Source organism: Macaca mulatta, chromosome 19 (assembly GCF_049350105.2).
Source record: "Macaca mulatta isolate MMU2019108-1 chromosome 19, T2T-MMU8v2.0, whole genome shotgun sequence".
In the NCBI taxonomy this organism is placed as follows: domain Eukaryota; kingdom Metazoa; phylum Chordata; class Mammalia; order Primates; family Cercopithecidae; genus Macaca; species Macaca mulatta.
This window is the reverse complement of record NC_133424.1, coordinates 53,396,581-53,409,639: the sequence shown is the minus strand read 5'-3', so window position 1 is coordinate 53,409,639 and position 13,059 is coordinate 53,396,581. Positions and strand designations below refer to the sequence as shown.

The following is a 13,059-nucleotide window of genomic DNA, read 5'->3' as shown; positions in this document are numbered from 1 at the left end:
AGGGTTACACTGGGGACCCTGTCACTCTAACGAGGACCTAGTCTGCAAGGTAAACCCCTGGCTAACTAGGGATGCTGGTTCCACAGGAAGGGACCCAGTGCCATGATGGCTTCCTCCCTCCACCTCCATGTGCCCCAGCCTGGGGCGACATCTCCATAGCAACCCCCACCTCACTCACGTGCGGTTGCAGTGTGAGATGCCATCACCCTGGTAGCCCCGCTGGCAGTGACACTCGTAGCTGAGGGGCGTGTTCAGGCAGGTCGCCCGCGGATGGCACCGGGCCAGGCCCAGGCGACACTCATCCACGTCAGGACAGCGGGCATATGCCCAGCGGGCAGGGAGGGCCACAGGAAGCCCCAGGCCCTCCCCCACCCACAGGGAGCAGTTACCCCCACCGAGGGGCCCTGAGAAGTCCCCCTGTAGGCACCTGTGGGGTGAGAGAGTGAAGAAGCAGGGGACAACATAGAAACAGGAGCCATACATAGAAACAATGACAGGGAGAGAGGAGGCCAATCGCAAGGAGAGGGACGAAAATATAGATTTGGAAAGAGGGACAGAGAAACCAGGAGAAGTCGAAGACAAAAACAATTTTGGAAGACAGAAGAGAGACATAGACGGAGATGCAGTGAAAAGGAGAGCAGAGACAGAAACAGACAAGGAGAAAGAAAACGAGTTGCAGAGACCCGGCAAAGGAGGACAAATTGAGAAAAAAGAGCGGGAGGGTAAAATAAACAACAGAAAAACAATATGGAAAAGGGAAGGTGGCCATGGGATGGGGTCAGGGCAAGAGGGCAGAGAAGCAAAGAGGCTATTAGAATGACCAGTCATGGAGGAAGGACACAGCCGGGCACCCTGCCCACCTGCCCGCCTGGGCTCACCGTCCCAGTGTGGGGTTGTCCTCATTGCCACACCAGCCACACTCGTGGCTCTGCAGACACTCGTGGCAGGTCAGGAACCCATCGCAGCTCCGGCACCGTGGCTCCGAGTGCACACTGCAGGATGGCAGGGGTGGGGGTCAGAGCCCTGGCCCCTTGCCAGTGGGGATCTTCCTCTGTTAACCCTGCCCCAGGGACCGTACCTGTCATCCCAGCCTCGACAGCCCCCGTGTGGGTACCGGGCCAGGTAGGCGGCAAACAGGAAGCAGGTGTGGGTGGACTGGCACCAGGCGCACTGGCTCGAGTTGGCCAGGCAGTCCTCACAGGTCAGTCGCCTGGGGCGGGGAGCGGTGGCCAGGTCACTCCACAGCCAGCCCACATCCGTGGGCACATCCACCCACCCACTCCCTGGACCCAGCCAGACTCACTGGTTGCAGAGTGGGGGACACTCGTCTGGACTCTTTATGGCACCCCGACCCCGGCCCCGCCGGCTGCAAGCCGCGTCTCCTTTGCGGCTGGTGCTCTGATGCCACTCACAGAAGGGGTCCTGGGGGTCAGTTGGGCAGAGGAGTCAGAACCCCACTCAGCCATCTCCTTTGGGATCCCAGTGCCTATCCCACCCCCTGCCCCACCCTGCAGACTGTCCCTGCAAGGCCATCTCCCTCCCCAGCTGCCTGCATCTCTGGACCCCTCCCTTCAGCCACAGACACCCATAGATCTGCCTGCCCAGCACCGACTCTCTCTTTTGGGCAACAGCGCCCCTTCTGTGTGGTCCGGGTGGGGCTGATTCAATCCTCAGGATCCAGAGGTGGGCAAGGGGCCACACTCCCTCCCCCAAACTCCAGTCATTGGCCCAGGAGCCTGCACAAGGCCCAACCAGAGCCACTGAAGTACAATCCTGGGACTTCTGTTGAGCTCCTGGATGGTGGTGGGGTGAGGGGAGAGAAACAGAAAGCCTCACTGTTTGAGACAGAGCAAGGACTGAGAGCCTGAAGCTTTAACTCACAAAGAAACAAACCCTCCCAGGGAACAAGAGGAAGCAGGGTGTCGAGGGCTGCCTGACATCACTAGGAGCTGGCAGGCCTGAAGGCCTACTCCTGGGCTCCAGTGCCTGTGCTGAGAAACTCCCCGCTAGTGGAAAAGGGTGGAGTTGCATTCTCTGGCCCCTGCAACAGGGAGAGTCCTGACTCCCAGGTGCCTCTCTCTCTAGCTCCATCTCACCCTCCCCACCAGGCTCTGCTGATCAACGACAAAAGAAAGCCCTTGCTATTTCCCCCACGCCCCCCACCAGGGGTTCCCTTGGCTGCCTGTTGCCTGCTCTGGCTGCCTCCACCTTGTGACCTCCCCTGGTGGTCCCACAGGCACCTGGGTGCAGGCATGGCAATCCCGATGCTCCTCGCAGAGTGGGCAGAGGGTAGGCACCAGCACCAGCAGGGACCCACCAGCCCTGTCATCCCTGCAATGGGCTCCACCCTGGCGCAGGTGGCAGCTGGCACTGGTCAGGCACCAGCCACAGCCCTGGTCTGCCAAGCAGCCCAGGCAGGAAGAATAGGAGGTGCAGGCCGACGAGCGGTAAGGCTCCAGGAAGAAGAAGGAGATCTCCTGGGGAAGGGGTCACAGGAGGGACAGCAGTCAAGGTCTGGGGCAGGGGTCAGAGTCTGGGGCTAACTGAAAGTAAGGGTTTGGAACTCAGGTTGAGAACTCAGGCACATAGGAAGTCAGGATTTAGGAAATCAGTAGAGGTCCAGGGTCTGGAGGAATCTGGAGATTATTATAGGTCAAAGTATGGAGGGCAGAGGTCAGGGTCAGCAGGGTCAAGGGTGAGGAGTCAGAAGACAAGGGTCAAACTATGGGATCAGGTCAGGGTCTATGGGCAGAGGTCAGGGGCCACAGGGTTCAAGGGGAGGTTCAGAGTTCAGAGGCCAAGAGTTAAGTAGTCCGAGGCCAGAATCTAGGGATTTCAGAGTTTGCGGCCTGGCGTTCAGAAAGCCCAGGTGATCTGAGGCTGGGGCCTGTGGCTAGGGTTGGAGGTGGGTCCTGGGTACTCACACTGCCTCCTGGCACACCAGTCCGATCCCACAGCAGAGTGAGCTCGCTGTGCCCAGGGCCTGCCGAGCCGTTCAGCTGGCCCCGGATCTCTACTGCATACTTGTGGTCCCGCCCGGGCAGGGGGAAGAGGCGAGCAGACCCAGGGCGCTGCAGCTGCCGCGTCTCCTTCTCCTGATGAGCCACCCAGCGCCCCACCTCCTCCTGGGGTAGGGGTGAGTGACAGGCAGGGGCCTCAGAACCCTTCTCATTCCTTCCTCAGACCCCTGATACCTCCAAACCCACCCTGCACCCCACCCCCTCCTAAGAAGAGGGCCTCAGAGCTCCTTAGATCCTGAGAACCTCGGAGGTGAGACCCCCAGGGACCCTCCTCCTCCTCAGGGGCTTTTTTTTTTTTTTTTGAGACAGGGTCTCATTCCGTCACCCAGGCTGGAGTGCAGTGACACGATCATGGCTCACTGCAGCCTCAACTTCCCACGTTCAAGTGATCCTCCCACCTCAGCCTCCCAAATAGCTGGGACTACAGGTGCATGCCACCATGGCCAGCTAATTTTTGTATTTTTTGGATAGATGATGTCTCATCATGTTTCCCAGGCTGGTCCCAAACTCCTGGGTTCAGGCAATCCACCTGCCCCTACCTCCCAAAGGGCTGGGATTACAGGTGTACACCTCCACGCCCGGCCTTCAGGGGCCTTTCAGGTCTGACTCAGACCTTCCTCACCTCCTTCAAAGTTGCCCTCAAATTCTGCTCACAATTGAAAACTTCAGCACCCTCCCTCCTCTACTGAAGATCCATCCCCAGCCGGGCGCAGTGGCTCACGCCTATAATCCCAGCACTTTGGGAGGCTGAGGCAGGCAGATCATCTGAGGTCAGGAGTTCCAAACCAGCCTGGCCAACATGGTGAAACTCCATCTCTACTTAAAATGCAAAAAAATTAGCCGGGCGTGATGGTGCATGTCTGTAATCCCAGCTACTCAGGAGGCTGAGGCAGGAGAATTGCTTGAACCTGGGAGGGGGAGGTAGCAGTAAGTCAAGATCGCGCCATTGCACTCCAGCCTGGACAACACAGTGAGACTGTCTCACACAAAAAAAATACTAATAATAATCCATCTCCTGCCTCTGATTTCTCCCCAGTCCTCCCCCAGAACCTTCAAATCACCACAGATGCCCTGTACCACACCCCTAGCTCCCATATTTACCATAAACACCCCCCTGAATGTCCCAGGCAGCCTCACCATGTTCTCTGTGTCAGGGCCACGGGCCATCCGGGCCAGAACGTGTAGGCGCTGGGCCCGGGCCCACACAGCCACGTCCTCAGACCCTGGCCCACCCGGCCCTCCAGGCAGCATTGGGTAGATGAAGCCACGGTAGACCAGGGACACATCTGTTTCTGCGCTGGGTGTCAGGGTGATGGTCGTGCTGCGGACAATCGACACCTATGCAACCAGGGATGGGTGTATACGTGAGTCCCTTTCTGGACTGTCCCCAAGTCTCCACACCCCTGAGGCCACATCAGAGCCAGAAAAGACTGGTCAACCTAACTTTCTTCCCCATTTTACCAAATGAGAGATTGAGGCCGAGGGACAGGGGTTAGGTGGCTTGTCAAAGGTCACTCTGGGAAAAGAGGCAAGACCTAAATTCAGACAATAGACAACAGGGTCCCAGAGCCCACCTTTACCCCTGGCCTCTTGCCATTTCCATCTCACATTAAAACTCCAGGACTGGACACTTCAGTGTCTTCTTATCCAACTCCTCACCTTTTCAGCTAAGCACTTCAAAGCCCAGATCTAATATTCAAAGTGACAAAGTGCAAGATTTATTTTCCTGGTGTGTGATTTTGTAATAGCAGAACAGTGGAACAGTCCAAGTGTTCACCAGTGGGAGGCTATTTAAATAAACTACAAATGTAAATGGAATGTCATACAACTGTTTAAAAAAAAAAAAAGAATGAAAGCCAGGCACGGCCAGCACTTTGGGAGGCCGAGGCGGGCAGATCACTTGAGGTCAGGAGTTCAAGACCAGCCTGACCAACATGGTGAAACCCCATCTCTACTAAATACAAAAAATTAGCCTGGAGTGGTGGCGTGCACCTGTAATCCCAGCTACTTGGGAGCCCGAGGCAGGAGAACCGCTCAAGCCCAGGAGGCAGAGGTTGCAGTGAGCCGAGATTGCCCCATTGCACTCCAGCCTGGGCAACAAGAGCGAAACTCCATCTCAAAACAAACAAAAACAAATACAAAAACCAGCCAGGAATGGTGGCACATGCTTGTAATCCCAGCTGCTCGGGAGGCTGAGGTGGGAAGATCACTTAAACCCAGGAGGCAAGGTTGCAGTCAGCTGACATTGCTTGCCACTGCACTCGAGCCTGGGCGATAGAGAGAGACTCCATCTCAGCTTGCAGTGAGCCGAGATCTGGCCACTGCACTCCATCCTGGGCGACAGAGCGAGACTCTGTCTCAAAAAAAAAAAAAGAGAGAGAGACTCTATCTCAAAAAAAAAAAAAAAAAAAAAGAACGAGAGTGTTTCTCAAGTTCTGTTAGAGGAAGCTTGCCAGGAAGAAAAAAAGGAAGCAGTCGTGTAATATTCATAATGTTACTTTCGTGTGAAAGAAAAATGATACGATGTCATGCTTCCTTGTATTTGAATAGGTAAATTCTGGAATGAGATGAAAGAAACCCAAATGGATCTTCCAGGGAGGTATGGTGGCCTTAAGTTGCAGCCAAGCTGGGGCTAGATAATTCTGGACCACTTAAGGGGTAGGGAGTTGGGTAAATGAGAGAGACTGTCCATTTAATGACTTTTTTTTTCTTTTTCTTTTTCTTTTTTTTTTTGAGACTCTGTTACCCAGGCTGGAGTGCAGTGGAGCGATCTCGCTCACTGCAAGCTCCGCCTCCCGTGTTCATGCCATTCTCCTGCCTCAGCCTCCCGAGTAGCTAAGACTATAGGCACTCACCACCATGCCTGGCTAATTTTTTTGTATTTTTAGTAGAGACGGGGTTTCACTGTGTTAGCCAGGATGATCTTGATCTCCTGACCTTGTGATCCGCCTGCCTCGGCCTCCCAAAGTTCTGGCATTACCAGTGCGAGCCACCGCGCCTGGCCTTTTATTTATTTATTTTTAATTAAAATGGAGTCTCACTCTGTTGCCCAGGCTGGAGTGCAGTGGCATGATCTTGGGTCACTGCAACTTCTGCCTCCCAGGCTTGAGATTCTCCTCCCTCAGCCTCCCAAGTAGCTGGGACTACAGGCACGCATCACCATGTGTGGCTAATTTTTGTATTTTTAGTAGACACGGGGTTTCACAATGTTGGGCCGGCTGGTCTCCAACTCCTGACCTCAAGTAATCCCCCCGCCTTAGCCTCCCAAAGTGCTGGGATTACAGGCACCCGACATCACGCCCAGCTAATTTTTGTATTTTTAGTAGAGACGGGGTTTTGCCACGTTACCCAGGCTGGTCTCAAACTCCTGACCTCAAGAGATCCGCCCACCTCAGCCTCCCAAAGTGCTGGAATTACAGATGTGAGCCACCGTGTCCAGCCCCAATGACTTTTGATATCACTGTGATTTTTCAACCATGTGAATATATGAGCTATTTTAAAAATCAATAAAGAGGCCAGGCGTGGTGGCTCACGCCTGTAATCCCATCACTTTGAGAGGCTGAGGCGGGTGGATCAAGAGGTCAGGAGATCGAGACCATGCTGGCTAACATGGTGAAACCCCGTCTCTACTAAAAATACAAAAAATTAGCTGGGTTTGGTGGTAGGTGCCTGTAGTCCCAGCTACCCAGCAGGCTGAGGCAGGAGAATCACTTGAACCCAGGAGCTGGAGGGTGCAGTGAGCCGAGATCATGCCACTGCACCTCCAGCCTGGGAGACAGAGAGAGACTCTGTCTCAAAAAAAAAAAAAAAAAAAAAAAAAAATCAATAAAGAGCTACTGTGGAAAACAGTTTGGACATTCCTCAATAACATGAATATGGAATTACCATATAACCTAGCAATTCTCCTAGGTATACAGCCAAAAGCATTGAAAACAGATGTTCAAACAAAAATGTGTATACAAGTGTACACAATGTGTACAGCGACATTATTCACAATAGCCAAAAGATGGAAACAGTCCAAACGTCCATCAGCTGACACGAATGGATAAACAAAATGTGGTACAGCTACACAATGGAATATTACTCAATCACAAAAAGGAACAGAGTTCCTTTCCGAATGAAGTTATAAAATGAATGAGCCTTGAAAACACTATGCTGAGTGAAAGAAGACAGACACAAAAGGCCACATAGCATAGGCCTCCATGTACATGAAATGTCCAGAACTGGCAAATCCAGAGATGGAAAACAGATAAGTGGCTGCCAGAGACTCGGGGGAGAGTGGAATAGAGAGTGACTACTTAGTGAGTCCAGGGTTGTCCTCTGGGATGATGAAAATGTTCTGTAACAAGATAGTGGTGATGGTTGCACAATATTGTAAATGTGCTAAATGTCACTGATGAAAATTTTTATCTGTATTTTACCACAGTGCAAAAATTCTTTTTAAAATCTATAAAGAGGCCAGGCACAGTGGCTCACGCCTGTAATCCCAACACTTTGGGAGGCCAAGGCAGGCAGATCATTTAAGATCAAGAGCTCAAGACCAGCCTAATCAACATGGTGACACTTCGTCTTCTACTAAAATACAAAAATTAGCTAGGCACAGTGACGGGCGTCTGTAACCTCGGCTACTGAGGAGGCTGAAGCAGGAGAATCACTTGAACCCAGGAGGCAGAGGTTGCAGTGAGCCGAGACTGCACCACTGCACTTCAGCCTGGGCGACAGAGTGAGACTCCCTCTAAAAATAAAAATAAAAATAAAGAATAAAGTCCATAAGGAAAATCAGACCCTTGAATGTAAAGACTTTTGGAGTAAACACAAGAGTGATAAAGATGCATTTGAGAAAAAACAAACCCTAGGATCAAGATCATCATCAACACCCCACCGAAGGCCACACCTCCTACCCACCTTGTCAGGCTGGGAGGTGTTGGGCGGCTGCTGGAAGGTGAGCAGGTGTAGGCCAGGCAGGAAGCTCTGGGTGACACAGGCCTCCAGGGACGTGACGAAAACAGGCGCAGGCCCCCACCAGCCCACCGTGCCTGAGATCTGCTCCCCTCGGCAGCGGGCCTGCTCTGAGAGGACAGCGGGTGGGGGCTGGTGGGTCAGTGTGGAGTGCTTCGGTCCCCTCCCCCAAGCCCACTGCTGTGGACACTCACCAGGCCGAGGGAGGCAGCTCTCATTGTGCACACACCAGCCCAGGGTGCCGGGTCCCCGTGGAGGGGCTGTGGGGCTACTGAAGGCCAGGCAGGCCTGGCAGTCACCCAGGAGGCGGCCCAGGCCCAGGCAGCTGGCGGCTGGACACTGCGAGGAGGAGAGGGGAAAGGGCTCACTGTCCACTGGAGCTCAAGAGATCTGGGAAGGAAGGGCTGTGGATACAGGGTCCTGCGATGGAAAGGGCCAAAAAACTGAAGAACAGGGAGTTGAAAGACGACTTGGAATGTGGGAGATTCAGAGGACGGGGGATGCGGGGATGGGGTCACGGTTTCAAAAGGGTCGGGCTGGGTGGGATACGCAAAGATTCAGGCTCTGCGGTCTGGAATCAGGAAGGAGGATCTTCGGCATGAAAACAAGTCTCCCAGTTGAGGGAAAGTCCTTGTCCAGCTGGTTAGGCAGAGGGAGACACTGAGGGAGGACAGGTCTGTGCTAGGGAACAGAGGGTCTAAGGCAGTCACTTACAGCCCCCAAGGGGGTCCCAGGAGGGGGTGCAGCTTGGCAGGCTCCTTGGCACCAACTGCATTCCGGGTCCCGGGAGCACACGCTGTGATCTGTGTACATGGAGCAGTAGTCCAAGTGGTACTGCAGGGAGGCAAGGGGACGGAGGACAAGCCTCTCAGGCCTGGGCCGGCCTCCCAAGTCCCCGTTTGCTTTAGCTATCCCAGAGGACCCTGAGTGCTCAGCACGTCCATCCGTTCCTCCCCCAGGCCCAGGGACCTCTAGCTCCTCTTTCCTCTGCTCTGGGGATCTCCTTCCCTTCCCTCATGGCCCTAGGGATCCCCCCTCCTTCTCCCAGGGATCCCCTCCTACCTTTCCCCTCACCTGTGGAAACCCTGCTACCTCCTACCCCAGCCACCCTTTCCCTGTCACCTCAGTGCTCACGTCAGGGGCAGGTGCCTGGAACACAAAGGGGGGCACCTTGTACGCCATCAAGTCCCCACGGGGCCGGCCGCTGTACCCCCCAGCCACCAACAGGACGCTGCCACCAAGCACCGCAGCCACATGTGAGTACCGACCACTGGGAGGCGCTGCTCGGCCTAAAGGAATAGAGACCCCAATGACATTATTAGACTCTCAGCCCCTCCACCACCTCCATGGCTCCCGATTCTCCTGGGCCACAGTCCAGCCTTCTATTCTGGTGGCTGCTTCAACCTCACCTACCCAAGGACACTCTCCCAGCCCACCTGGCCCTGAACAAGCTGAGCTCCCTCACCCCTACCCAAATCATCTTTCTGATCTTTAGAGTCAGAAAGACTTGGGTTCAAATCCCGGGTCTACCACTTACTTGGGTTCAAATTGTGGATCAACTACTGACTAGCTGTGTGATCCTGGACAGGAGAATGAACTCTGAGTCTTGGTTTCCTCCTCTATAAAAAAAACCATCATCTCGTCCTCAAGGAGCTGGGAGGACGGAAGAATCTGCTGAGCCCCAGCAGGCTGCCTCAGTCTCCTGTTTTTGTCTGTCTAGCACCAGCCTCTCTTCTGATGATAGCGCCTGATTTTCCTCTGGAAAACCAACCTTTCCCTCTCCCAGTCCATGAGACTTAGGTGGAGTTGTCCCTGGTTCTGGCAGAAGTGAGGCCTTAGCCCAGGCCCATCAGTCTCAGTGACTGGCTCGGGGAGGGGTACAGGGCCTGATTCTCAATTCTTGGGGCAAAGACACTCTCTTCTCTCTGGGCATTTTACAGCAGTAGGAGGTAATCCACGAGCTGCCTGTGACCATCTACACAAGGCAAGAGACTGAAGTGAACCCAGCTGAAAAATTGAGTGAGAAGTGGCCGATGCCATTTTGTGAGCACCTAGATCCAGCCCAGCCTGAAGATAGGCCCTATAGTTTTCACTCAAGTCAGCCAGGAAATTCTCCTTTTCGCTTAAGCCAGCTGGGTTGGATTTCTGTCAGTTACAGCCAAGAATCCTGACTGACAGGTAAGTGGTCAGTGAATGGTGACTTCCCTACCCTCTTACCGACCTGCATGCACTGTAAACGTGTGGGACTTGGCCCGGGGAATCACAAACTGCGAAGCAGGAAGAGGCCTCCAGAAACATCACACTCCTGACTCCTGCCAGTGAAGGGGACCAAGGGATAGGCAGACGAGACCTAGAATGAGGGCCTCAGACACCGGGTCTGGACTTTATTACTGATGGTCACACAGGGTTCCTCTAGGGCCTTTCCTCCTCCCCATCCCGTAAGTGGTAAGGTTCCTTCCTTAAACCTGCCCTCTCCTCTCTTTCCTTTTCAGGGAGGAGGAGTGAACAGATGGGACTCTGGGAAGCCCACACGTCCCCGAAGTGATACGCCCAACCTGTGGGTATAAGTATCTTCTGAAGAGAGGGCATGTGGCTTTCATCCGATTTCAAAGCAGTGTCTGATCTAATAAGAGTGAAACATTTCTCCATATCTCCTCCCTGGTGACTCCTCTGGCCCTGAGACAGGACCCTCACTGCTATAAGAAAGACAACATGGCTGAGCGTAGTAGCTCACGTCTGTAATCCCAGCACTTTGGGAGGCTAGGTCTCACGAAGCTCGCTTGAGGCCAGGAGTTCAACACTAGCCTGGACAACACAGCAAGACCCTATCTCTAAAAAAAAAAAAAAATTTTTTTTTTTTTTAATTAGCCAGGTGTGGTGGTGTGTACCTATAGTCACAGCTATTTGGGAGGCTGAGATGGAAGGATGATTTGAGCCTAGGAGCTTAAAACCAGCCTGGGCAACATAGTCAGGTCTAATGGCTACAAAAAAAAAAATTTTTTTTTTTTTTTTGGGGGGGAAATGGAGTCTCCCTCTGTTACCCAGGCTGGAGTGCAATGGTGTGATCTCGGCTCACTGCAACCTCCGCCTCCCTGGTTCAAGTGATTCTCCTGCCTCAGCCTCCTGAGTAGCTGTGACCACTGGCATCCACCACCACGCCAGCTAATTTTTGTATTTTTAGTAGAGATGGGGTTTCACCATATTGACCAGGCTGGTCTCGAACTCCTGACCTCATGATCTGCCCGCCTTGGCCTCCCAAAGTGCTGGCACTACAGGAATGAGCTACTGCGCCCAGCCAAAATTTTTTTTTTCTTTTTTTTGAGACGGAGTCTGGCTCTGTCGCCCAGGCTGGAGTGCAGTGGCGCGATCTCGGTTCACTGCAAGCTCCGCCTCCCGGGTTCACGCCATTCTCCTGCCTCAGCCTCCCACATAGCTGGGACTACAGGCGCCCGCCACCATGCCGGGCTAATTTTTTTGTATTTTTAGTAGAGATGGGGTTTCACCATGTTAACCAGGATGGTCTCGATCTCCTGACCTCATGATCTGCCCGCCATGGCGTTCCAAAGTGCCGGGATAACAGGCGTGAGCCACCGCGCCTGGCCTTAAGTGATAGTTTTATACAGATGGTTGTTTGGGGATAGCCATGCTGTCTCTGTCACTTATCTACCGTGATCTTGAAAAAGTTGCTGCTAAAGAACTATCAACAGGCCGGGCGCGGTGGCTCACGCCTGTAATCCCTGCACTTTGGGAGGCCGAGGCGGGCGGATCACGAGGTCAGTAGATCGAGACCATCCTGGCTAACACGGCGAAACCCCGTCTCTACTAAAATACAAAAAATTAGCCTGTAGTCCCAGCTACTCCGGAGGCTGAGGCAGGAGAATGGCGCGAACCCGGGAGGCGGAGCTTGCAGTGAGCCGAGATGGTGCCACTGCACTCCAGCCTGGGCGACAGAGTGAAGACTCCGCCTCAAAAAAAAAAAAAAAAAAAAAAAAAAGAACTATCAACAGAGTAAGCAAACAACTATCAACAGAGTAAAAAAACAACGTGAGAAAATATTTGGAAACTACGCATCCAACAAAAGTCCAATATCCAAAACCTATAAGGAACTTAAATAAACTAACAAGCAAAAAACAATCTGATTAAACAGTAGACAAAGGACATGAACAGACATTTTTCAAAAGAAGACATACACATGGCCAATAAGCATATGAAAAAAATGCTCAATATCACTAATAATGAGAGAAATGCAAATCAAAACCACAGTGAGATACCATCTCACACCAGTCAGAATAGCTATTATCAAAAAGTCAAAAAATAACACATGCGGCTGGGCGCAGTGGCTCACACCTGTAATCCCAGCACTTTGGGAGGCCGAGGCAGGCGGATCACGAAGTCAGGAGATCGAGACCATCCTGGCTAACACAGTGAAACCCCGTCTCTACTAAAAATACAAAAACAAAATTAGCTGGGCGTGGTGGCAGGCGCCTGTAGTTCCAGCTACTCGGGAGGCTGAGGCAGGAGAATGGCGTGAACCCAGGAGGTGGAGCTTGCAGTGAGCCAGGATCGCGCCACTGCACTCCAGCCTGGGCAACAGGGCCAGACTCCGTCTCAAAATAAATAAATAAATAAATAAAATAACACATGTGAGTGAGGTTGCAGAGAAAAGAGAATGAATGCTTACTACTGCTGATGGGAATGTAAATTAGTTCAGGCATTGTGGAAAGCAGTTTGAAGATTTCTCAAATAACTTAAAACAGAATTACCATTTGACCCACCAATCCCATTACTGGGTATATACCCCAAGGAATACAAATTGTTCTACCATAAAGACACATGCATGTGCATGTTCATCGCAGCACTGTTTACAATAGCAAAGACATGGAATCAACCTAAATGCCCATCAGTGACAGACTGGATAAAGAAAATGGAGGCCGGGCGCATTGGCTCACGCCTGTAATATCAGCAATTTGGGAGGCCAAGGCGGGTGGATCACCTGAGGTCAGGAGTTTGACACCAGCCTGGCCAACATGGTGAAACCCCATCTCTACTAAAAATACAAAAATTAGCCAGGTGTGGTGGT

At 52.8% G+C, this 13,059-nt stretch overlaps 1 protein-coding gene across 3 annotated transcripts in view; it reads right to left on the bottom strand.

Moving 5' to 3' along the window:
• The window catches only part of MEGF8 (multiple EGF like domains 8), a 52,746-nt gene that overhangs the window by 26,802 nt on the left and 12,885 nt on the right, over window positions 1-13,059 (bottom strand). For 2 of the 3 annotated variants that reach the window (XM_015124043.3, XM_015124044.3), the window contains exons 9-19: window positions 9,114-9,268; window positions 8,694-8,813; window positions 8,174-8,318; window positions 7,926-8,089; window positions 4,158-4,358; window positions 2,925-3,125; window positions 2,241-2,477; window positions 1,304-1,422; window positions 1,079-1,210; window positions 879-992; window positions 179-427 (exon numbers count right to left, since the gene is read on the bottom strand). In XM_015124043.3, coding sequence (XP_014979529.2) covers window positions 179-427; window positions 879-992; window positions 1,079-1,210; window positions 1,304-1,422; window positions 2,241-2,477; window positions 2,925-3,125; window positions 4,158-4,358; window positions 7,926-8,089; window positions 8,174-8,318; window positions 8,694-8,813; window positions 9,114-9,268 — 1,837 coding nt within the window. Of the gene's footprint in view, window positions 1-178; window positions 428-878; window positions 993-1,078; window positions 1,211-1,303; window positions 1,423-2,240; window positions 2,478-2,924; window positions 3,126-4,157; window positions 4,359-7,925; window positions 8,090-8,173; window positions 8,319-8,693; window positions 8,814-9,113; window positions 9,269-10,200; window positions 10,292-13,059 lie in introns of all 3 variants that reach the window. The other variant, XM_077982889.1, reaches the window with a different exon arrangement.